The sequence below is a fragment of the Pleurodeles waltl genome, chromosome 5, assembly GCF_031143425.1.
Source record: "Pleurodeles waltl isolate 20211129_DDA chromosome 5, aPleWal1.hap1.20221129, whole genome shotgun sequence".
Lineage (NCBI taxonomy): Eukaryota > Metazoa > Chordata > Amphibia > Caudata > Salamandridae > Pleurodeles > Pleurodeles waltl.
In genome coordinates, this window is record NC_090444.1 from 773,556,283 (window position 1) to 773,582,709 (window position 26,427).

The 26,427-nt window shown below is 45.7% G+C and overlaps 1 protein-coding gene across 3 annotated transcripts in view; it reads left to right on the forward strand.

Moving 5' to 3' along the window:
• DZANK1 (double zinc ribbon and ankyrin repeat domains 1) overlaps nt 1–26,427 on the forward strand; it is a 741,684-nt gene that overhangs the window by 153,045 nt on the left and 562,212 nt on the right. For all 3 annotated transcript variants that reach the window (XM_069234738.1, XM_069234737.1, XM_069234736.1), the window contains 4 exons: nt 16,898–17,015; nt 17,586–17,679; nt 18,974–19,098; nt 26,109–26,194. In XM_069234738.1, coding sequence (XP_069090839.1) covers nt 16,898–17,015; nt 17,586–17,679; nt 18,974–19,098; nt 26,109–26,194 — 423 coding nt within the window. The remainder of the gene's footprint in view (nt 1–16,897; nt 17,016–17,585; nt 17,680–18,973; nt 19,099–26,108; nt 26,195–26,427) is intronic.

Below are 26,427 nucleotides of genomic sequence, written 5' to 3' on the forward strand. Positions count from 1 at the left end.
ATATGACTGAAACTATTCACAATTCTTCAGATACCTACAACTACAACATGCCCTCACCCAGTACATCAAGGGTCTCATGGACATACTGGACTATGCCCCACCGGAGTCCAAAATACTCATGGATAAACTAACCACAAAATATTGCAGGTAAAACGATTGTTAGTGGTCAATACATCTGATTCCTCTGACCAGTTGAGAAAAGCATTGGTGGATGACTTCGGGCAAGTTACTGACAATGACTGGAGAAAGACGTGCGCCGCCCCCACAAGACAGCAAGTGTCTTACAAATGCACCTGATACAGTGGAAATATTTACACAGTGTCTACTACACGTGGGAGAGCTAATAGAAAATGGGGACAGTGACCACAGCAGAGGATGAATTTCTTCATATAATGTGGACATGGAAGAGACTGACCCCTTTTAGTGAATGCTTGTTGTAGTGCTTAGAACAGGTGCTGGATTGGGTGTTGCCCCAAACTCCCAAGTTGTTCCTCATTCACACTACAGAGAAGATGGGCACCGACAGATACCTCATTGCACTATTGTGGTAGGGACTGGGACTGTTGATAGCGAAAAGGGACGTCCCAAGGGCCTGGAAAGACAATGAGTCTCCTTCATTGGAATGGTGGAAAACTGGGCTTGATCTTTGGATGAGTTTGGAAATGTTCTTATTCAAAGCCAGGGTCTGCCCAATTAAAAACTACTTAACATTTAGCTGCATGGGGTCATTCCGAAGCATCGTCCTTCACAGAGTTGAAAATCCTTGCCATTCCCTGGACAATGAAATTCAGTCTGTGATGGTGTAGGAGGCTGGACTGGCTTGTAGTGAGTACCAAGGGGTACTTACACCTTGCACCAGGCCCAGGTATCCCTTATTAGTGTAGAGGGATGTCTAGCAGCTTAGGCTGATAGAAAAGGTAGCTTAGCAGAGCAGCTTAGGCTGAACTAGGAGACGAGTGAAGCTCCTACAGTACCACTAGTGTCATATGCACAATATCATAAGAAAACACAATACACAGATATACTAAAAATAAAGGTACTTTATTTTTATGACAATATGCCGTAAAGTATCTCTGTGAGTACCCTCAGTATGAGGATAGCAAATATACACAAGATATATGTACACAATACCAAAAATATACAGTATAGTAATAGAAAACAGTGCAAACAATGTATAGTTACAATAGGATGCAATGGGGACACATAGGGATAGGGGCAACACAAACCATATACTCCAAAAGTGGAATGCGAACCACGAATGGACCCCAAACCTATGTGACCTTGTAGAGGGTCGCTGGGACTGTAAGAAAACAGAGAGGGTTAGAAAAATAGCCCACCCCAAGACCCTGAAAAGTGAGTGCAAAGTGCACTAAAGTTCCCCAAAGAGCACAGAAGTCGTGATAGGGGAATTCTGCAGGAAAGACCAAAACCAGCAATGCAACAACAATGGATTTCCAGACGAGGGTACCTGTGGAACAAGGGGACCAAGTCCAAAAGTCACGATCAAGTCGAGAGTGGGCAGATGCCCAGGAAATGCCAGCTGTGGGTGCAAAGAAGCTGCTACTGGACAGTAGAAGCTGAGGATTCTGCAAGAACGACAAGGTCTAGAAACTTCCCCTTTGGAGGATAGATGTCCCACGCCGTGAAGAGTCGTGCAGAAGTGTTTTCCTGCAGAAAGACCGCAAACAAGCCTTGCTGGCTGCAAAGCTTGCGGTTAGGGTTTTTGGGTGCTACTGTGGCCCAGGAGGGACCAGGATGTCGCCAATTGTGTCAGGGGACAGAGGGGGCGCCCAGCAAGACAAGGAGCCCACTCAGAAGCAGGCAGCACCCGCAGAAGTGCCGGAACAGGCACTACGAAGTGGAGTGAAATGGTGCTCACCCGAAGTTGCACAAGAGAGTCCCACGCCGCCGGAGGACAACTCAGGAGGTCGTGCAATGCAGGTTAGAGTGCCGTGGACCCAGGCTTGGCTGTGCACAAAGGAAATCTTCGTGGAGTGCACAGGAGCCGGAGTAGCTGCAAAACACGCGGTTCCCAGCAATGCAGTCTGGCGTGGGGAGGCAAGGACTTACCTCCACCAAACTTGGACTGAAGAGTCACTGGACTGTGGGAGTCACTTGGACAGAGTTGCTGAGTTCAAGGGACCTCGCTCGTCGTGCTGAGAGGAGACCCAGAGGACCGGTGATGCAGTTCTTTGGTGCCTGCGGTTGCAGGGGGAAGATTCCGTCGACCCACGGGAGATTTCTTCGGAGCTTCTAGTGCAGAGAGGAGGCAGACTACCCCCACAGCATGCACCACCAGGAAAACAGTCGAGAAGGTGGCTGGATCACCGTTACAGTGTCGCAGTAGTCGTCGTTGCTACTTTGTTGCAGTTTTGCAGGCTTCCAGCGCAGTCAGCAGTCGATTCCTTGGCAGAAGGTGAAGAGAGAGATGCAGAGGAACTCGGATGAGCTCTTGCATTCGTTATCCAAAAAAATCCCCAAAGCAGAGACCCTAAATAGCCAGAAAAGAGGGTTTGGCTACTTAGGAGAGAAGATAGGCTAGCAACACCTGAAGGAGCCTATCAGAAGGAGTTTCTGACGTCACCTGCTGGCCCTGGCCACTCAGAGCAGTCCAGTGTGCTAGCAGCACCTCTGTTTCCAAGATGGCAAAGGTCTGGAGCACACTGGAGGAGCTCTGGGCACCTCCCAGGGGAGGTGCAGGTCAGGGGAGTGGTCACTCCCCTTTCCTTTGTCCAGTTTCGCGCCAGAACAGGGCTGAGGGGTCCCTGAACCGGTGTAGACTGGCTTATGCAGAAAGGGGCACCATCTGTGCCCATGAAAGCATTTCCAGAGGCTGGGGGAGGCTACTCCTCCCCTGCCTGAACACCTTTTTCCAAAGGGAGAGGGTGTAACACCCTCTCTCTGAGGAAGTCCTTTGTTCTGCCATCCTGGGCCAAGCCTGGCTGGACCCCAGGAGGGCAGAAACCTGTCTGAGGGGTTGGCAGCAGCTGCAGTGAAACCGCTGAAAAGGCAGTTTGGCAGTACCCGGGTCTGTGCTAGAGACCCGTGGGATCATGGGATTGTGCCAACAATGCCAGAATGGCATAGAGGGGGCAATTCCATGATCATAGACATGTTACATGGCCATATTCGGAGTTACCATTGTGAAGCTACACATAGGTAGTGACCTATGTGTAGTGCACACGTGTAATGGTGTCCCCGCACTCACAAAGTCCGGGGAATTCGCCCTGAACAATGTGGGGGCACCTTGGCTAGTGCCAGGGTGCCCACACACTAAGTAACTTTGCACCTAACCTTTACCAGGTAAAGGTTAGACATATAGGTGACTTATAAGTTACTTAAGTGCAGTGGTAAATGGCTGTGAAATAACTTGGACGTTATTTCACTCAGGCTGCAGTGGCAGGCCTGTGTAAGAATTGTCAGAGCTCCCTATGGGTGGCAAAAGAAATGCTGCAGCCCATAGGGATCTCCTGGAACCCCAATACCCTGGGTACCTCAGTACCATATACTAGGGAATTATAAGGGTGTTCCAGTATGCCAATGTAAATTGGTGAAATTGGTCACTAGCCTGTTAGTGACAATTTGGAAAGAAATGAGAGAGCATAACCACTGAGGTTCTGATTAGCAGAGCCTCAGTGAGACAGTTAGTCATAACACAGGTAACACATACAGGGCACACTTATGAGCACTGGGGCCCTGGCTGGCAGGGTCCCAGTGACACATACAACTAAAACAACATATATACAGTGAAATATGGGGGTAACATGCCAGGCAAGATGGTACTTTCCTACAGATGGCAAGGCCTGGACTGGGACCACAGGGAAAGGGAGACGATAGTTAAGGTTTACAGTGTCAAATGTTTGTGGAACTGGGGAGGAGTTCTTTGTATACTTAATTCCAGGAACTTGCAATGCTATAAACTGTCTCTATCACTCAAGAATTGTTGTTTTATCAGTTACGTAACTATCTGGTGTATCAACTTCGTAGAAAATAAATAAGACATTGTCATAAAAAGTTCCTATTGAATTGTATACGGTCAGCTAATATTTAGTTAACATTAAGGCAATTGAAGATATAACTAGAGAATAGGCATCTACATTGATAGGCTGCATCGTATTAACACCACTTCTAAGCCTTTCTGCAACCAAGCACCCATAGATGGATATCGCCAGGAAAGTCCAGGTGAAATGCAACAAGGTCACCCCTGTACATACACATTTAGGGGTATTTCATATCTTGAACTTGTTTCATTCTATACAGCACGGCTGGAGTGATGTGAAAAAGGTAGAATGTTAAAGTGGATGAAAACTAACTTTATTGCATCACTAACATTATCTACCATTTCCTGTCTGAAAAGGTTTCACCTCATTCTGTCTTTTACTTTTGCGCCTTCTCTGCCAAAAATGCGTTAGGAACATCTCTGATAGCTTAATGCGGCCTGGTAACCACCCCTCTTCATTCTGCTTCTGCTCACATCTGTGTTTTTCATCGGCGTCAGTTCCCGGTACTGCAAGTATGTGACGCTGCCCAAAGCATGGTTGTAGGGTTGTATAAGCTGACCAGTTTCTAATTTGTATTTCTCCTGTGCTTCTGTGAAGTTTAAATGGAAAGGCTGAAGCTTTTCAAAACGTGGTTTTACTTCCATAAGACAAAGCGATATGTAACATTCTTTCTTACTTTTAAGATATGCTCGTTGCATACCAGTGCTCTACTTGAGCCCACCAGTAGTTAATATTAGATCCTGTTTATATGTTTATATACTTCATATATCGCTAATATTATTTCATTTTTTAAACGGTGGCAGAGGTCAGCCGAAAAAATGCTTTCTAATCCTACCTCAGAACAGAATAAAAAAAATACAGAGAGCAGATCCTTCTTGGGCATTGTCAGCATAGTAGGGAACTTTATCTGCAAGGAATTATGACTCACCCCTCAGGCCCTTCCTTTTCTGAAGGTGCTAAAAGCACTATAGGCCAGAATTTTAAGAATTCGCTATTTAGATAATGCAAAATGGAATGTAACAAAATAGCAATTCACATTACACATGGAGAGAGGAGGAGGGAGAAGGAAGGACAAATGTGGAGGAACACACCGTACTTAGCTCCCTGTAACTCAAAATACACAAGAAAGTACGGGGTTCTCTAATGAGGGAGTCGTGAATACCAGCGTAGCCCTGGGTTGTATGTGTTCCTAATTGGAAGGGTAATGTCAGTGAAATGTCAGTAGGTAACTACAGAGTGCATGCGCGGGAAGAGAACGCGGGGGGAATTCCTTTTACGGAATAGGTGGTCTCACACACTATATAGTGTCATGCTTCATCATTTGACCACCTAGACCCACCCAGGTAGGATAGTGCCACCTGGGCGGACTCAACCTCACTGTTAAAGGAACAGGAGGGAGTGCGTAAATAAACTTGTTTCTGGAAAGATCGGGATCCAGCTAATCTACTGAAAAAATTAAAAACACCTAAGCAGACACCTGTGAGGAATGACAAATTTAATGGTGGTGTCTGACTGGTGTAGTTAAAACAGGGGTTGGGACACCTCTGTGAGGACAAGGACTCACAGGGTCACCTAACTAATAGCCAACATGTTTCTGCCCTCAGAAGTGAGCCAATGAAGGTCTCGGGGCATTCGTCAGGGCCTAGGATCCCTACGTCTCACGTTGGAGGAAATTTACTCTATGTGAAGGTCAAAGAGTGTGAAGTAAAAGGTCTACCTTACCCAAGGAGTTGCCTTGAGGCGGCCCTTTCAAAGAGGCTGCTAGCCTCTGGTATCCAGGAGGGGGAGTGTCCCCTTATAGTCAAACATACATCAAAGGGGGCGCCTATACCGTCCTCTCCTTGGACCGCTTGTGATTTCCCAATTCCCAAACAGCAATTTCTAAAAATTTGTGATCGCTATTGGGGGATCACTATTAGGGAATGAGACTCAATTTGTTACTATGTGCCTAAATGCCCATAAGTGTGAATGGTTTTGCATTTCCTAAGGCCCTCTTTAATGCACCCCCAAAAACATTGTGCACATGTAAAGTGTACACGTGCCCTAGGAGCTTGTGTGTGCTACATGGCACTTTAAAAAGTGCCTTTTTAATGCATTTTTTAAAAGTGCATATGGTTACCACACACTTGGAGTTGGTGGTAATTGCATTTCCTAAATGCCCAGTTCACATTTAGTAAATGCTTGATACATGTGCATAGGAAATCCCAAATAGGAATTCCCTATTTGCAACTTCCTATTTAGGGAATCTCAAATTGCAATTCCCTATTCAAAGTCACAATTTTATCGAATCGCTCAAAATTGCGATTACCTAAAATTGGACTGCGACGCCTTTGATGTATTGCGAAAGGCTATTTTGCATTAGCAAACAGTGGAATCTTGCGATTTGCACCGTTTGCAAAGATACTAAGTACAGAATGCATGCAGCATTTTTAAATGCAAGCTTTGAGGAATAAGCAAGAGCTATGCTGCAAAACAATGATAATGATAAACCTCACACAAACAAGAGCGATATATGTCTATTCACCATCACTTTCTCTGTGTTCAGCTTGTGGCAAACTGTGCTAGTGTCTTTTAGCATGGTTACCCCTCACTTTTTGCCTGTTTATCAGTGGGTTTGACTGCATTCATTGGGATCCCGCTAACCAGGAGCCTAGTGACTATGCTCTGTCCCTTTAAACTTGGTTACTTGAACCACATACACCCCACATTTGGCATACTGGTGCCCCTATATATGTCCCTTGTATATGGTACCCTATGACCCAGGGCATTGGGGTACCAGGGGATCCCTATAGCCTGCAGCATATATTATGCCATCCATGGGGAGCCCATGCAAAGTGTATCTGCAGGCCTGCCATTGCAGCCTGCGTGAAAGGGTGCAGGCACCCTTTTTCACTACAGGTCACTACACCAGGTCACTGTAAGTCACCCCTATGGTAGGCCCTCCTAGCCCATAGAGCAGGGTGCAAATACCTGTGTGTGAGGACACACCTGCACTGCCAGAGGTGCCCCCATGAACTCCAGTTCCATTTTCCTGGACTTCGTGATTATGGTGTGTCATTTTATGGGTGTACTGGACATAGGTCACCACCTATGTCCAGCTACATAATCGTAACTCCGAACCTGGGCATGTTTGGTATCAAACAAGTCAGAATCACCCCAGTACTGTTGACAGTTTCCTTACAATCTGGAGACTCCTTAGAGGTCCCCCAGCATTGTTCCTACTCGTCTTCTGGGGCTTTTCCTGGCAGCCAGCGTTGCTGCCACCACTCAGACAGGTTACTTCCCTCCTGCTGCTTGACCAGCTCGGGCAGAGGAAGGCCGAACAAAAGATTTTCTGTGGGAGAGGGCGGAAACACACTCTTCCTTGGAAATAGGTGTTACATGGCTTGGGAGGGGTAGCCTCCCCAAGCCACCAGTATGCCTCGAAGGGGACATTTGGTGCCCTCCGTGTATAAAACAGTCTACACTGGATCAGGGACCCCCAATTCCTGCTCTGGCGCGAAACTGGGGTGGTGCCCAGAGCTGCTCCAGAGGGTCCCTGGGTTCTGCCATCTTGAATTCAAGGTAGGCAGGGTCCTCTGGGAGCATCTGAGTGGCCAGGTCAAGGAGGTGACATCAGAGCCCCCTCCTGATAGCTGGTCACCTGGCTAGGTGACCAATCCCCCTTTCAAGGCTATTAAAGGGCTTCCTCTGGGGGTGGGCGAGGGTCCTCAGATTCGGTTTGCAAGATTCCAGCAGTATTCCCCTGCAACCTCTACTTTGACTTCTAGTCACTGGAACTGCGACTGGACCCTTCAGGAACCGACAAGCTGCATCCACGACGAAGACTCTGCTTGCAACATTGTTTCCACTGTTCCTTCCAGCTTCTGCAACATTTCCCCCACTGTGCATCCTCTGAGGATAGCAAGTCTTCAGCCAGCACGAGAAGGAAGAAGGAATCTCCTTCGGAGTGAAGGAGTCACTCCCCGGCATCCGCGGGCACCAACTATAAAGATGACCGGCTGCGTGGATCTCCTCTCATCCTAAACTGGGTGGATTCTGCATCATGGGTGGTGGTCCGGAGTAGTCCTTTTGGTCCTCTCCGCCAACTTTCCAACTTTGGTGGAGGTAAGCCCACGCAGGACGATACCCCAGTGCTACACGTCTCTTGCAGCTACCAAGGCTTGTTGGCATCTCCTCCAAGGGATCTTCATGCTCCCTGTATGCCCCATCCCTCCTTCCTATGATGCACAGCCCTCTGTGTGCTTCTCCTATGGCATGGCATCCTTCTCGAGTTGTGCTGTTTGGGCTTCTTTGTGACTCTTGGTTCCTCTTCCAGTGGGTCTCCTGTGGGGGCTGCCTTTTCTTCTGTGGTCTCTCTGCCTTGCTTAGGGTCCCCCTAGGACTCCCCCCTGTGGGTTGAATCCTCCTGGACCCTGCTGGTCCCCGGCAACTCCACGTTTGCTTCACTGTGACTTCTGCCTTTGCCAGGGCTTGTTGGTGGCTTTTCCACACCAATGATCGACTGCAGTCATCCATCCAGCAGGGGACATCGACTGCATTGTCCAGGAACTCTTCACCGACTCCAGGGCTGCATTGCTGACCGTCTTCATCCTACCATCCACCAACTCCTGCAACCACAGATGGGTGGGTAGGGGCTCCTGCCCCCACTGGGATCTTTGTGACTTCTGGACTTAGTCCCCTTCTTCCACAGGTCTTCCTCTTCAAGGAATCCACCATTGGTGTCTTGAAGTCTTGTCTGGGTGGTGCATTATCTTCTTTTTCATCCTTTTGGGTGGTTTGGGGAAAATCCAGTAACTTACTCCTGTTTTCCTGGTCGCTGGGGACACTGTGGCACTTACCTTTGGGGTTTCCTAGATCCCCCAGCTCCCCTGTACACATTCCACTTACCTAGGTGGGAGTCCTGCATTTGCATTCCATTTTTTTAATATATGATTTGGGCTCCCCCTAGGGTCTCTATTGCCTATCTGCATTTTGCACTGTTTGCTATTGCTTTCTATGCCTATCACTAATGTACATATCTATTGTGTTACTTACCTCCTATTGGCGGGGTTGCCTCTCTAGTAAATTTTGGTAATTGTGTCACTAAAATAAAGTACCTTTAGTTTTGTAACACTGAGTGTTTTCTTTCATGTGTGAGTACTGTGTGACTACAGTGGTATTGCATGAGCTTTGTCTGTCTCCTAGATAAGCCTTGGCTGCTCATCCACAGCTACCTCTAGAGAGCCTGGCATCTAGACACTGCTTACACTACACTAACAGGGGATACCTGGACCTGGTATACAGGCCAGCTTCCTACATCCGAAAGTATCTCCCTAAGCAGGTCTGAAAGCCCCTTTTGGAATAAGCAAAGTCTTATCTGTTTTTTAGCTTTAGCCCCAAAGTTTTTTAACGTGTTGAATACGATAGGGACGTTATCTGCTGGGCTGGTATGTTTCCTAATCGAGGGCCAAAGTTAATTAATTCCAAAACGCCAAAGACATATCTCCATAATACTGCATTAGAGGCTTTATCTGTGTCCAGTGACACTTGAGCTATCTAAGTATTGGTGGAAGAGTCATTTTCCTAATATTAAGAGCCGTCCTGCGACCTGGAACGAATACACACTAATCCTTGTTTACTAGGTGCATTGTTACTGTAGCTAACTGTGTTGCCACCTACTACCTAAGATCTTGTTATCTGCTTTTAACATGGACAAGGCTCTGTGGGCCAGATGTACTAACATTAGTAATCCCAATTTCCTATTTGAAATTATCTCTGAAACGCAATAGGAAATCGGTATTCTTAATGTGTGAAATGTTTTATTCTAAAATAGTGCTTCTTAGTAGGTCGCAAATCAACCTACCTCATGAATATTAATGAGGTAGCTCGCAGTCAACACAGGTATGGTGGCTTTCTGGAGTGACCAGACAGCCATGTCTGTGATTGCTTTTAAATGAAGCAATCTTTTTTTTTTTTTTTAACGCAGACTGTTTTCCTTAAAGGAAAATGGGTTGCTTTTAAAGAATGAAAATTAAACTTTTAAGTTTTATTTTTTAAGAGCAGGCAGTGGTCAACCAAGCCCAAAGAGTCTAGCCATGTTTTGGGTGTAGGTGAGACCAAGCTCTCCACACGCTGTACTGTGATCTATCTGTGTTGTTGTCTGTTAGTATTTTAAGGTCCCCTCCAAAAACCACCTCCCCCTCTGCAGAGAGGCAGCTGGTAACCTTTGAAAGTGGTGAGGCAAGCGCAGTGCCCCACCGCTTCCCAAAAAACAAAATAAAAAAAAAACCTTCCTCCAAAAGCCCAAAAATAAAACGAACGCACTAACATTTTAAAAAATAAAAAAATATATAAATGGTACTTACCCATGGCTGCACGTCCTCCTCGGTGTTTTCAATCTGCAGTCTGCTGTGGCACGAGTGGAAGAACTCCCCTAATCAATCCAGATGCTGCTTTCATGCTATTAACTAGCATGAGAGAAGCGCCAGGATTCGATGGAGTGGGTTGGCTGGACGCTCCTTCAGGCCCTGGAGGCCTGTGCTTGCTAGCCACCCAGCTGTCTAAGACAGCTCGGGATGGCGAGCTTCATAATGCACGTCAGGGTGGCTGTTGCAAGACAGTCGGTCAAAATGACATGCGCACTTTGGACTGCTCCAGTCCTCTGGCAATCGGCAGCAGAGGAAACACCCTGCATGTCTCTTGGTTCGGGGGCACCCAGAGCAGGCTGCAGGCTGTGGCGCTCACATCAGTAACAAATAAAATGGCAATGAATTAATTTCATTGTCATTGTCGTTTTTTTTACCACGGCTCACAGCGGGTGGAGGGGGTGATGCTCCCCTGGTGAAGAAACAGCTGATGCCTCTGCTTATGTCAAGACCTCAGGGATCACCCTTTTCAAAAAGAGCTCATGACCCTCATTTGGAGTTTAAGGGGACAGGTAAAGGGATGTAATTACGTATAGGTCTAACCCCACCTGTACAATGATACTGAGACATCTGCCTATCCTGTCAGGCAACAAGCTCTGCACTAACCTGCACAATTACTGTTCAGGATCCCTTCCTTTGGATCCTGCTGCCAATGGATCTTCTGCGGCCATAACAGTCCTATTCCTGTGGTTTTGTGCTGCCCCAAACTATGCCTTATTCGCTAGGCTAATCTGCACGGACTCCAGGAAATGACAGCCGCAGGACTGATTGGCAACTTCTCTGCAGTGTCCTGTGAACACTGTTCTGGGGCACTCCGTCCCCGCACCAACCCCCTCTAATGTATGTTGTCTGTTGGGCCCACTGCTAGAAGATCAACGAAGGGTGCTTATGAAAAGTGATGTTGGAGTTACAGGAGAGGAGCTATCGCCTTCACCCCCAGATTTGGACATGCCCCTAAATACCTTTAGAAATTGGTGTCCCATAATATTCTTATCTAGGCTGTAAGTTTTTATTACTCCGGTTTGGTCTCCAGTGGGAAGGTGAGAAACAGGAGCAGTGTTGGAAGGACATTGAGAAAATTCTGAGGCCTAACTCTAGAGTGAGCTAGAACATTCACAAACCTCAAAAATGCTATCTACGGCTCACAAAGAGCTAAAACTCACTCCGTTACTTCGGCCTCCTAGCATCCTCACTATCCTCAAAGAAGCAAAATTCATGGAAGTGGTATAGAGCATAGACAACAGACTGTCCCTCAGCTAATCCTACCATCTATTGCTTTAATGTTCCTTCTTAGCAGCACTAATAACATGGATCCGAAGCAACACCCCAATGGCTAAACCTATTTTTGAAATGTATACTAAACCACATCCTCAAGGACTACTGTTTACTATAATCTGGTATTCCTGACTACATTTTTAGATACAGTGATTGTATTTTTTCTGGACAAAAGTCCAAGCTCTGAACTGACCTATGATATTATTTCAAAGATCCTCAAAGGGGATCTGTCCTTCTCAAGACACAATTTGTTTTGTGCTGTACATAATCATTATCAATCTGATAACGTCTCTCAAATTCGACATAGGAGCCATGAACTCCAACCTATTACCACAATTACTTATAAGAACAATATCAACTCAAGCCTTCAGTGGCAATGTTTAGCCTCCAAGTTACGTAGACTGGTTCAGTGGTGGCTGGGAAAAAAACAGTTCCTTAATCAGCCCATGGTAAGGATGCTTCATTTTATCCCTAATGAACATGCTTTGATCTCCCAGATCATCAGCCCCAACTACAAATACTTCTAATAAAATCCTCTACCTCACCATGACAATAAAGCACTACACCTCTGAATGCCCCCTCCATTTCCAGAGCTAAATTCTGCTCTTCATCCCCAGATCATTCAAAATAAGGATACTGTTTCACAGTTGCGTGACTCAACCTCTTTAAGGGTCTGTCGTCTGTTTCTGGGCTAAAGATCTGGCTTCCATTAAGAAGCCAAAATTGACCTCTTTGAACCTTCACTCTTGCATTTTCTCTGCCAGGAAGTGCCTAAAGAGGAACCGGTTGACAACAATGAACCCAATATGAGGCCGCACTTTCCTATAGTGTAAGGTGTTGTAATGGTGCTCAATACATTCTAAGCATACCTGTTGTCCAGTATGTATAATGGAACAAGAAAAACGTGTACCAACAAAATTATTTATCTGAGATGAGAATGGAGCACACTCAAACAAAATTAATAGATTATCTGTTCTGTTCATGGATCCTTAGATTTAGAGACTTTGAACAACACACATGATGTAAAACAATTGTGGCATCAGAAAAACAAGTGATAATTGTAAAGAATGTATTGTTTCATTAACAAATGGAATGTACATAATGCAGGCATAATACAATTCCATGAAATAATATACAAATAGTTTATACAAAGCTAATGTTACACATAAGCTTGACAGTGTTTTCTCACACATTACATATTTACGTCAATGGTGAAACATTCTATATTCGTCCTTTTCCATCCAAATAAAGAAGTTGATCTTGGAATTTAACCGAATTCAATCAGTAAGACATTTAATCTTTTTCTCTCCATCCACGTGAAAAAATTGATCTTGAAATTCAACCAAATTCAGCCCATCCAAATGAAAGAAATGATCTTGAAATTCAACCAAATTCAGCCAACACGTGTTTCGTCCTATGAAGGACTTTATCAAGGCTTATTCTTTTTAAGTTTGTTAAATTCAATTCAAATTGCAATTCTAAAATTTCTGGCGAAGCCACGGCAAGTCTGTACTTATTAATCTTCAATGAGGTGAATAGTTTTTGTTGAGTATTTATGGTCATAAAAGCAACCTGTATTGTCAAAAGATGGTCAAACGTCCAAATTGTATAATATCTTTATGACTTATCCATCGTCGTTGTGTCAAGACCGGCATCTGTTGGATGGAGAGAAAAAGATTAAGGGCCTGATTACAACTTTGGAGGAGGTGTTAATCCGTCCCAAAAGTGACGGTAAAGTGACGGATATACCACCAGCCGTATTACGAGTTCCATAGGATATAATGGACTCGTAATACGGCTGGTGGTATATCCGTCACTTTACCGTCACTTTTGGGACGGATTAACACCTCCTCCAAAGTTGTAATCAGGCCCTAAATGTCTTATTGATTGCATTCGGTTAAATTCCAAGATCAACTTCAGGAGGGCAGAACCCTGTCTGTGGGGTGGCAGCAGTGGTAGCTGCAGAGAAAACCCCAGAGAGCAGGTTTGGCAGTACCCGGGGTCCATAGTGGAGCCCCGGGGATGCATGGAATTGGCACCCCAATACCAGATTTGGCATGGGGTGGGCAATTCCATGATCTTAGACATTTTACATAGCCATATTTGGAGTTACCATTGTGAAGCTACATAGAGGTATAGACTTATATGTAGTGCACGCGTGTAATGGTGTCCCCGCACTCACAGAGTCGGGGGAAATGGCCCTGAACTATGTGGGAGCACCTTTGCTAGTGCAAGGGTGCCCTCACACTTAATAACTTTGCACCTAACCTTCAGCAAGTGAAGGTTAGACATATAGGTGACTTATAAGTTACATAAGTGCAGTGAAAATGGCTGTGAAATAACGTGTGCGTTATTTCACTTAGGCTGCAGTGGCAGTCCTGTGTAAGGTTTGTCTGAGCTCCCTATGGGTGGCAAAATAAATCCTGCTGCCCATAGGGATCTCCTGGAACCCCAATTACCTAGGTACCATATACTAGGGAATTATAAGGGTGTCCCAGTGTGCCAATAAGAATTGATAAAAATGGTCACTAGCCTATAGTGACAAATGTAAAGGCAGAGAGAGCATAAGAACTGAGGTTCTGGTTAGCAGAACATTAGTGACGCAGTCACTACACAGGTATACACATTCATGCCACAAACTATGAGCACTGGGGTCCTGGCTAGCAAGATCCCAGTAAGACAGGCAAAAACAAACTTATACATGTAAAAATGGGGGTAACCTGCCAGGCAAGATGGTACTTTCCTACAAACTGCAAGTCACGCGGTGCACAGGGGTATTGTCTTGCGTGGGGAGGCAAGCTCTTACCTCTACAAAAGTTGGACAGCTGGACCTTGGGAATGTTGGGGTCATTTTAGTCCACCACCCGTGTTGCTAAATCCACGCTCGTCATCTGGAGAGGGGACCCACACCACTGGTTGTTGCTGCAGAGAGGTGCCTGCTGAAGCAGGGAAGTGACTCTCTCACTCCACGGGAGATTCCTTTGGCTCTTCTGGTGCAGGCTGAAAACAGGCAGTCCTCAGAGGATGCATGACCTGGAAACAGTTGCAGTTGCCAGGAGGAGCTGAAGATACAATGTTGCAGAAGTCATCTTTGCTTCTTTGTTGCAGTTTGTAGAGTTCCTGGAGAGTTCTGTTGCAGTTCCGTTGGCAGAAGATGAAATAAAGGATGCCGAGGATTCCTGCTGGAGTCTTGCAATCTGAATTTGAAGCAACACCTAGGGGAGAGACCCTAAATAGCCCTGAAAGGGGGATTGGTCACCTAACCAGGTAAGCACCTATCCGGGGAGGGCTCTGACATCACCTGCTGGCACTGGCCACTCAGATGCTCCCAGAGTGCCCCACCACCTTGGGATCCAGGATGGCAAAACCCAGGGACACTCTGGAGCAGCTCTGGGCACCACTCCTGGGGTGGTGATGGACAGGGAAGTGGTCACTCCCCTTTCGTTTGTCCAGTTTTGCACCAGTGCAGGACTTGGGGGCCCTGAGCTGGTGTAGGCTGCATTATGCACCATCTGTGCTCTTCAAAGCATTTCCAGAGGCTCTGGGAGGCTACCCCCCATGCCTCTAATGCTTATTTCCAAAGGCGAGATGGTGTAACACCCCTCTCCCTAAGGAAATCCTTTGTTCTGCCTTCCTGGACTTGAGCTGCTCAAGCAACAGAAGGGCAGAAACCTGTCTGTGAGGTGGCAGCAGCTGGGGCTGCCTGGAAAACCTCAGAAGGCTGGTATGGCAATATTGGGGGTCCACTGTGGAGCCACCAGAGTGCAAAGGATTGTATAATCAATACTAGAATCAGTATTGGGATACAATTCACAGTTGTTAGACACCTTACATGGCGATATTCGGGGTTACCATTGTGAAGCTGGACATAGGTATTGACCTATGTCCAGTGCATGTGTAAAATGGCGTCCCCACACTCACGAAGTCCGGGAAAATGGTCTTGGACGAAGTGGGGACACCTCCACTAGTGCAGGGGTGCCCTCACAAACAGATACTTTGCACCCAGCCTCCGGGGTTGGAAGGCCTGACATATATGTGACTTGTAAGTGACTTAGTGAAGTGTAAATGGCTGTAAAATGGTGCATGCACCATTTAACACAGGCTGCAATGGCAGTCCTGTAGAAGCCTTTGCACAGGCTACCTATGGATGGCAAAAGTAATGCTGCCGCCCTTAGGGATCCCCTGGAATCCCAGTGCCCTGGGTACCTAAGTACCATATACTAGGGACTTATAAGGGGTGACCATTATGCCAATTTGGGGTCAAAACACACTGATATCAGGCAGAAATTGGGGGTAACATGCCAAAAAGAGGGTACTTTCCTAAATGTACCCACTATCAATGGGTGCCTTGCAGTAATCCAACAAAACATGATGGGGGTCCCGTGGAAGAATGTGGTGAGGGGCCCCTAAGATTTCCAGAGTTTACAGATACTCACAGCCTTAAGTTGCAAGGGTGCTTTCTGACTGGGCAAAGTGGTGCAGCAGGGGGCACAAAACAAAGGCAACTTCACAAATAAAACTTTTAAAAAAGCTTACTTAACTCGCCGCTGCCTTGCCTCTCCTCTGTCTCTACTCACTGCAGGCACAGGCTCCCAGCCTGCCCTGCGGCTAATCCTAGTGCTGTCCTGATGCTGCTGGCAGCAAGCGAGCAGTTTTAGGATTGGCCTGAGCGCCCTGGCGTGGCGCTCCACAGCAGACCGGGAGCCTGTGCCTACTCTTTCCAACCTGAAAACACAGTGCCGGATTAGAGAGCGCTCAGTGAGACGGCTAGCCAAACACACATGCACACTGAGGGGGATGCACACCACACCCCCTCCGTGCTTGTCATCCCCCATTGCCATGCCCCTTCAAAAATAAAAACGATAATAAACATTGATAATTATTGTTTTTATTGATCAATTTGCAGCTCCTACCTCTGGTGGGGAGCGACACTGCTCCCCCATAGCGGAGGAGCTACTGACACCCTCTGATGGGTGGGGAACCACTGTACTGCATTATGCCCCTGGTGCCTTTTAGCAAAGGATCCTATCATTACCAATGATGGTTTGTGTGTTTCCTGTTTTCGAGCCAAAGAAAGAAATCGTTGGTACCCTTTTTTTCAACCAGAGAGAAGTTTTGCATTGTAATGTAGGTGGAATAAGGAAGCGGGAAATCATCTGAGTAGCTATGAGTTCAAGTGTTCGATTCCTAATGCACACATTTTTATTCTTTTAGGGATAACAGAGAGAGCGGGGTTGTTACTAAAGTGTTCCTTGTCGAATATGAACCACCCCAAGCAAGGTCTTCAGATGAAGATGATGAAGAGAATTTCCTCAAAGAGCTTTCCAAGCAGGTACATTACAACTCTAAATCTTTGGTATGCTATACATACTGTTCACAAGGACACAAGATCATGGTTAGTTATTTACAGCAAATTATCTAAAGCCGGACACAGAAAGCCAAAGAACACACAAATAAGCCAGAGATAAATTCCAAAATCTGTGCATTTTTTAATTTTTTTTAATTTACTAAATTACTCTCTGGGGCTATTGTCTAAAGCGGAAGCACTGTTTTGCTACGAAAATGTTGCTTATTATCAAAAGTAATTGTTCTTTTTTTTCAGCACACTTTCTAAATGGAAGTATGTCTAGGTGTTGGTTGCACCAATCTCACTGATGCTCATTTTGGAGCCTTAGGAATAATGAACAGTTCAGATGGCGCTTTTGGCATTGGAACCTGTGGCCTCGCAGTCTTAGAAGCATCATTTTTTGACTGTACTTGAAAACGGCCAACTTCTGTAGAATGCAGTTACATTTTTAATTGTCTGTTTTATCATCTGTTTAACTTATTCTATCACAACGTGTTTAAAATTAGGAAGGCTGTGGACATGATCATATTTTAAAACATGTCTACTTTTTTTAAGGATTTGGGAGATGGACTGTCTACCACAAAATCAACAAAGAAAGAGGAAACTAGAGAAAGCAAGCCTGCTTGGGTAGTAACTCGCTCTTTTCAAGGTATAGCGTAGAGTTTTAGCATCTTTATGGCTATTGCACTGTCTTCAAAAGTGTTCCCTGCTGTCTATATTTAATAATTCATTATTTCATGTTTTCTCTAGTTTGTTTTTCTCTGTCAATAATGTTTTTCAGCTCCATAGCAAGGGTTCAGACTCACTGCAGTCAATTTCTTTCCTACCGTAATTTTTATTCTTTTTCCTGGACGTTTTCCTCCATTTTACTTTCTGTGTTTTTTCTAACACATTTTTTTGATATTACGAAGAGTTTTATCACAACATCAACAACAAAGTGATGACCGCTCACCAATGGGGCTTTATTTGCCAATTCCCTCTAACCACCATCGCCGACCTCCCTACCAGATTCTCCTCCAAACTTCGCATGTGCAGAGAGGTCCGTCCGCAAGGTCAATCGCCCCTCATAAGTGCAGATTTCAAGATACTGACTCGATTTTCCCTTGACGTAATTACGGTCTCTCTGTGGCCCGTTCCCATTTTCCAGACCTTTGTGAACTTTTGGTGCCAACCTCTGGCCTTGTATACTGGCTGATCTCTACTAATGCACCACTCTCGTCCTTTTCGCCACTCTTCCGTAAAGGGAGGGTCGTTATCCCTCCATCTCCAGCATATATCTCTTTTAGCCACCATTAGGCATAACTGTAACAACGTCGTCATATATTTTTCCTCATCAAAGTCTGTGTTAATGTGCAGCTTGACTTGCTTGGGGTCTCAAGGATCTGTTCTACCTAACCCTCATCCTTCGCATAACAGCACCCATCAGCAGTATGACTATAGTTTGGCAAATCCCCATGTAGGCTGTAATAAATCACTGTCCTGAATCGTGAGCCTGAGGCACGCAGGGGAGGTAATCGCTCTCATTTTCCGGAGTCTGTGGCACGTTAGGTACGATCTATGAAAGTATTTCAGCTGGATGAGATGGAAGCGTGTCTCAGTTGCCGAGAGCTGGGAGGATGCCCTGGCCTCCACCCATTCCTCGTCTGTGAGAGGGTCGAGGTCTCTAACCCCCAGGCATTGTAGGATGGCATATGGTGTACCAATACTTTCTTACAAAACACTTTCTGCAGTCATACAACACTGGGAATGTCACAGGTGCAGCTCGGGCTTCTGTGCCTTGAAGGTAGGCTAAGAAAACAAGACACACTATTCTATCTCATTTAAAAGGGAGCAAAATCCAGTTTAATTCAGTGAATCAAAAAAACAAGGATCGTCTTTGTGTCCTTCAATTGTTTTTCCTTTGGAAAGAGATGCCTGAATGGGGTATTTGCTTTTAATTTTAGATCTAGAGATTGAAGGCAGGACAAGTCATCGGTCTTTTAAAGGGCCACGTTTCATGAACAGTCGCCTTGGCACACCAGCGCACTTGGAGATGCCGTCCTCAGCCCCACAGACTCAGCGATCACAGGTAAATGTCTTGGTGGTTACTTTTGCTAAAACCCTGAAATATCATAAATAGCATTTGAGGTGTTTAACAAACTGCGGTCTTAAACAACAGTGAGCATGTCAGCCCATTTCAGAGCATGTTAGGGCAAGGGAAATTAATATAGAACTGAGTTCCAAGTTGGGATAGGGTATTGCAGTATTGTATTTAGCATCAAGTGGGCATGATGTTTTTCCATTCTTTGCTAAGATTTTGATAGTCCTAAGTGATTATCTTGAACACTTGTGTTGCATTATGGAACCACGGAAGCTGTACATCAGAAATATATTTATTACTTTGAAAAAATGTGTAACCCTGAAAAGAGAGCATGGAATTGAAAATCAATGAGAATTTAATTTAGCCAAGAAAGCAGTAGATCAAAACCTAGTTCTTGTACCTCCCTCCTGCTGCCAATTCACTTCTCCTTATAAGAGCTTCAAATTTACAGGAAGTTCCTCATCTCTGCTGATTCAATTCTGGTATGATCTTGGGCCGTAGGTGGACAGAGATGTGACAACTTCTTCAGTGTTTTTGGGGACAGAAGGAACAGTCATGTGTTGAAGGCTGTGTAACTGTAGTGCCTTCGGGCTTTTCCGCAACTGATGTGTTATTTGCAGATGACATCTGTTTGGTTGCTTCTCTTAAGTCGTTGATCCAGTCTCTTATGATAGCTCGCCTTTAGCCTGACCTTGGACCCAGGCACTGATGGAATGCCACTTTCATTGGGGCTGTTAGAGTGTATCGGCTTGCAGAGAGGCTCACCCTGCACATCACTGGATTGATTAGCCTGTGAGATGGTGCCTCAGCTGACTTGTAAGCTTTTGTGAGGAAGAGTAATATTAGCTTGAACATTTTTTACACGTTGATATCCTCCAACTGATGTAGATGTCCTTGGTTATTCCTGGGATTCTTTGTAAATCACTTAAGTCAAACATCGACCCCTAATGTAGGAGTAATTATATGGGAGTATATTTCTGGCTTTGCAACGCAGCCCTTCGTGAATCAGGCTCAGAGTACGTTGAGAATAATAAAGGCACAGTGAGGAGTCAAGCTATCTTTTGGGAATGCTTGAAAGTTAGTTTCAATGGTAGATGACTTCTGTTTTGTGACAATATCATGTTTAGAGGATGACTACAGTGCTGGAAAACTGGAAAACAGATCAAATTTGGGTCTGAGAATCATCAGTTGATAAACAAAAATACTTTACTTGATTCATAAGATTGATTTGCAAGCATTACTGAAGCATGTACACAGCAAAGGAGATGGTGTGAAAGGACATTTGCACATTCAGGAATAAATGTCTTGTATTTTCTGGTAACCTTTATAATTCTAAATATGGGAACTGGAAGGTTGTAAACACATTTTGGTAGAAGGCGATTGCTTCTTGTCTAGGGTTTTGGGTTAGTTGTGCAATAATTCAGGGAATGTCTGCTTAATGGATTACTGCTAGTACATTATTGACTGCATTTCTGGCTCTGGTTATTGTGCTGACCAGTCTCCAGATTGGGATGATGCTGGAATCTTGGTAAACTCCAAAATTTGACATCTGAGTTGCAGAATCTAAGAAATGAACCACAGCTTACAAAATTTAAGGACAATTGCTATTGATAGGGTAACCTTGTATTCCTCAGGACCTGGGCAAGAACCAGGATAAGCAACAGTGGGTCTTAAAAAATATTTTGGTATAACATTCAATGCAGTTTCAAAGGCTTTATTCAGCCTCACAAGAATGATAAAAAAGAAAACAACACAGCACAACACTGACCTATCTGGTCAACGTTTGTTGCTCCTTCCTGCGTGGCTCCACCTGCTGCTGCGACCGATCTCCACAAGAGCCTGCTGGCTCTGAGATCGAGGCCCGCCTCCACCCGCAGGCACCCGGCTGCGCCTCATCCCTGGTGGCCGTCTGCTGTTGTTTGCTTTTTCTCTCTTTCTTTTGTTCTACTTTTGCCGCTTTTCTGCTTTTTCTGCGCCTTCCCCATTGCCGCTTCCCTCCCTGCTGCTGCTGCCGCCCCTGCGGCTCCACCCGTGAAGCAGTTTCTGACCTCCTGCCTCCCAGGTGTCCAGAACCTTCCCCCTACCTCCCCTTCTTAAGGGTGGCCGCTGCGTGACCGCACCAAAGGCAAGCCCGCCTGTGCCTGAACCGTGCCCAGCACCATGGACCCTGGTCTGTGCTCCATCGGTCGTTTTGACTCCACCACTCTATACGCCCTCAACCTGGGAAGATCCTCAGCCTGACACCTAGCTGACCCGAGGAGCGCTCATGGACCCTTCTTATGCTGCTCATGCGCCCGCACCCTCCATTGACCACTGCACGATCCCTCACCAAGCCCAGATGGCCACCTCAAGTTCGTACTCCTCAACACACGATTCCTCACCAAGCACACAGTAGAAGTCTGGGACCTCCTTGACTCGACCATCCTGAACATCCCCTTCATCACGTAGACCTGAATCACTCCCACCTCGGACCCGGAGATTGCCACGGCCATTCCAGACAACTACAAAATCATCCACAGGGACAGAGCCAACCGTCCAAAAGGAGGCATCACCATAGTCTGCAATAACTCCCTCGCCTGACAACCACCAATGAGTCACAGAAGCAGCCAACCCAGTAACACCTACACTTCCAGATTCAGACCAACCCCAACTCCTCCATCCACTGCACACTCGTCTACAGACCACCTGGACCCTGGCCCCAATTCATCAGAGCCATTGCCGAACTTGTCGCCCCCAACTGCTCGCCTCCACTTACTACATTCTACTCGGCGACCTCAACTTCCACCTTGAGATCCACAATGCCCCCAACACCACAAGCCTCTTGGACAACCTTGCAACACTCGACTTCAAACAACTTGTCAACGTCCCCACCCACACAGCTGGGCACACCCTCGACCCCGTCTTCTTGGCAGGGAACAACATCACCATCTCTCACAGCTCTCATTGGACCGACCACAGGTGTGTCCTTCACGAAGAACACTGCATGCCACTATGCCCCCACCCCCCAGGCAGACACTGGGGTAAAGTCACATAAGCGCAACTCACTGATGCACTCAGCCACTCCTCCCTACCAGACGCAGCAAACACAAATTAATCCGCTTATAATCTATACCGGTGGATCTCAGAATGCGCTAACAGTGTAGCTCCCCTCAAGAAACCCATAGGAAACCAACAAAACATCTGAATGCTTCACGGCAGACCTACAAGAGTCCAAACGCTTCTGCAGAAGACTGGAACAGAAATGGAGGAGCAGCAAATCTATCGAAGACCACATAGCCTACAAAAACGCAGTCACTACGCACCACCAGAACATCAGAGCTGCTAAGAATGCCGCCATCCAAGAAAACCTCAGAACCAGCGCTTACAACAGCAATGAGCTTTCATCGTCAAAGAGTTCACGAATCCCGGTACAAACCCCTCAGTCATCTCTCCTTCTCAAGACCTCTGCGAAGACCTCGCCACCTTCTTCCACTGGAAAATGCAGCACATTTACAAAGGCTTCAAGAGCCAAAACCCGCCAGCACCACCCACAAACACCACCACGGACCCAGTGCCACACCAGATTTTGAACTCTTGGGCCCCCATCACCACAGAGGCAACCCAGAAACTTATTACCTCCATCGATTCTGGAGCACCCTTGGGTCCTTGCCCACATCACATCTTCAACCAGACCAGCACCACCATACCTCTGCCGGACTATCAACCGATCCTTCGAGACCGCCACCTTCCCATCCGACAGGAAGCACGCCAAGATCAACTCGCTACTCAAGAAACCTACACCTGACCCAAGGGAGCTGAAGAACTACAGACCCATCTCTCTGCTCCTTTTCCCAGCCAAAGTAACTGAAGAAGCCATCAACCAGTAACTCACTGAATTACACAAGACACACCTGATCCTAGACCCATCCGGATTCAGGAGCAAACACACTACTGAAACAGCACTCCTAGCAGCCACCAACAACATATGCACCATACTAGACCACAGAGACACGGCCGCACTCCTCCTCCTCGATCTCTCCACTGCATTTGACACCGTCTCCCACTCCACCCTCTGCAATAGACCCCACAACGCCGACACCCACAATGAAGAACTGTAATGGATCAGGTCCTTCCTCACCGGAAGTACACAGTGTCAGACTACCATAGTTCACATTGGAACCCAAAGAAACATGCTGCAGAGTACCTCAATGATCCTCACTCAACCCAACACTCTTCAACATTTAGAAGGCCCGCTCGCCAAAATCATCAGACAGCATGGCCTAAACATCGTCTCCTATGCCAATAATAACCAACAGTGCCTCTCCCGGACCGAGGACCCAGCAAAGGCTAAGAGAAATTTCCATAACAGAATGAGAGAAGTCGCCGCTTGGATGGAAGCCAGCTGCCTCAAACTCAACTCGGATAAGACGGAGAGTCTCGATCATCTCCACCCCCTCCGCCTGGAATGACTGGCCTCCCACGGTCCACTCACGCAATCTGGGCATCATCCTGGACTCCTGTCTGTCCATGACCCGCCAAGACAATGCTGCTTGTAGTCATGCTTTCACACCCTTCGACTTCTTTGAAAGATCTCCAAGTGGGTCTTCACAGAGACGAGGAGTATAGTCACCCACGCCCTCGTCAGTAGCAAACTGGACTATGGCAACGCACTCTATGCCGGCATCACCAAGAAACTGCAATCCAGACTACATAGAATCCAGAATGCAGCAGCCAGGCTCAACCTGCACACCCCCGACAGAGCCCACATCTCCTCCCATCTCAAAGACCTACACTGGCTCCCAGTCAACAAGTGCTTCACCTACAAACTTCTGATAGGACCGGCCTACCCCAACCACTGCATCACCTTCTATGCACCCAGCAGACAACTCCAATCTTCCCAGCTCGGCCTCGCAGACATTCCCAAGACCCAAAAAAACACAGCAGAAGGAAGGTCCTTCTCAGACCTCACAGCCCAGATATGGAACAGGCTACCTCTCAAACTGAGACAGACCGCATCACTGAAGCAGTTCAGGAAGGACCTCAAGACCTGGCTATTTGATTGAGCAGCATGCCCGCAAACAGCACCTTGAGACCACACGAGTTATAAGTCGCTCTATTGAAATACTCATTGATTGATTGAACAACAGCTTATAACCCAGATGGAAAAATTGGCTTATTTATAGATATACATATATATTATACATTTGTGGTGCTCCAAGACTGAAAACCAGCCCAGCTCATGAGAGAAGTGATATATTTAAGTGGCAACAAAAAACATTTGAAAACTTGGTTGTATAGTTCATTGGAAGACAGAAAATTGTGTCGAGATACATTTATCTGGAATATGTGTTACAAATCATGTATACAGAGTCCAGAGACATGCATCTTCGATCTTTCGATCCAGTAAGCAAAGAAATTAGAGTAATTTAATGGCGGGGTCTTCTTCAGGACCAAAGACAAGGGAAATACGCTTCAATACATAGAGTTCCATATGAGGTGTGAATACTAGTGCTTTGATGCCTTGCGCCAATGTGACAATTAGAAAGCATTTTTTGATAATTTTAATATTCTGAGAAGTGCCAGGACATTGGCAAATTAACCACAAAAAAAATACAGGAATTGAATTATTGAAATAACTTGAACCACTACTAATTACTCTTATTTCATACCATTGTTTTTAGATAGTTTGTGCCATTACAGAATGACCAACCAGTGAGCCAGTGGTTTCCGGTGGGGGGCCCAGCACTTATTTTTGAGAGCCAGCACTTATTATTGTGCATTGGGCATTTTCTGTGAGCAAAAGACACATGTGGGAAAGACAGAGAAAGAGAAAAACAAAAAAGCGTCATAAAGGGAGAAAGCAGAAAGCTGCAAGAGGGAGCTGAAGGGGCTGGAAGTGGCTGTAAATGGATTAAAGCGGCCCGGATGTCTTGATGATTACACTGCCTCAGTATTCTGTGCTCACACATTTAATTGGAGCAGCTGCATGTTTTAAAGGAGAGCTTTGGGCACCAGTACGTTTTTATTTGCAAATTAAGCACTGGAACCAACCACATTCAAATCAGTCTTGAAACTCCTCAAATATATATAAATAAGACCTATTGCTATGTCACGTCCTCTCTGAATTGTAACATAAGCAAGAGTAAATACTAGTGGCTGAGATTAATTACTGGTGTTCTCTCCATCATCCATGTTGTTATTGTCATTTAGATGATCACTGTACCACAGGACTCAGACCGCACCTCACTGTAGCCAACAAGGCTTAAGCAGGGCCAGGGTTGCTTTTGTTCTAGAATGGAAGGATTACTTCAGATAAACATGACTCATACAGGCTTACCATGGCCATCTAGAATAAACTCTAAGCTTATAATCACACACCAGGCTGTATAGCGTTAAAGCACTTCCTAAATATGTCACAGTGGGACCTAATGGACTACTAGCATGATGTCGGTTTTCCTCATTTACGGACACACTGCAACTCTTAAGCTTTCGGCATCCTTTTATAAGTTCATTGTGTCCTTAGTTTTACTCACTCCGTCCAACTACCAGGAGTGTAGGCTATGCACTGAGGAAGCGTAGGGTAAAGTGAGTACAAAGCAATTGACTGGAATGCAGCTCCGAATAATTAGCTGAGTCTGAGATTGATGCAAAGATACCACCCACAGCCTTTTTATTTATTTTTTGTCCCGGAAGTTGGCATATGTCTTTTTGTTAACCTGGGGCCCAAATTCAGTCTCAAGTAACGGAAGTTCGACAAAGGAGTATATTATTGTGATCGGTATGCTGCTAGTTCCTGTACCAAGAATTGAATTTGACAATATATCACATTTTTGTTTTAACCGTTTGAGTTTTTATTTCTCTTTGCTTCATGGGTGGAGTTCTTTCACTCTGTTTATAAACATTGCTAATAAACTAAGAAAATTATAGTAGTTGTGTTTTAGAACAGAAAGTGTCAGACAATAATTTTTCTCTTACTGCAATTCTTAATACGAATAACCATTGTTATTTTTTTTTTTCAGATTAACGGCACTGCAGACCAGTCTACTAGAAAGACTCTCACTAGCACCCAGACTATGAGAATCCAAAGGGAAACAGATTTCCTCAAGTAGGCCTTTTTTTACCCTTTTCTATTTCCCTAAAATGTGAGGAAATAAGAAAAACCTCACATTAATTGAGGGATGAGGGATTAACTGGGGTGCACTTTGTCTACAGCTATGGAATTGTTTGTGTTGCTTAGTTGAATCAGTTATTCACTTTAGGACATACATAAACATAGTGTGTGTGAGAAATTGCGTGTTGGTTGACTGGGGTGTGAGCCCTAGTCAAGTAACAGCCACA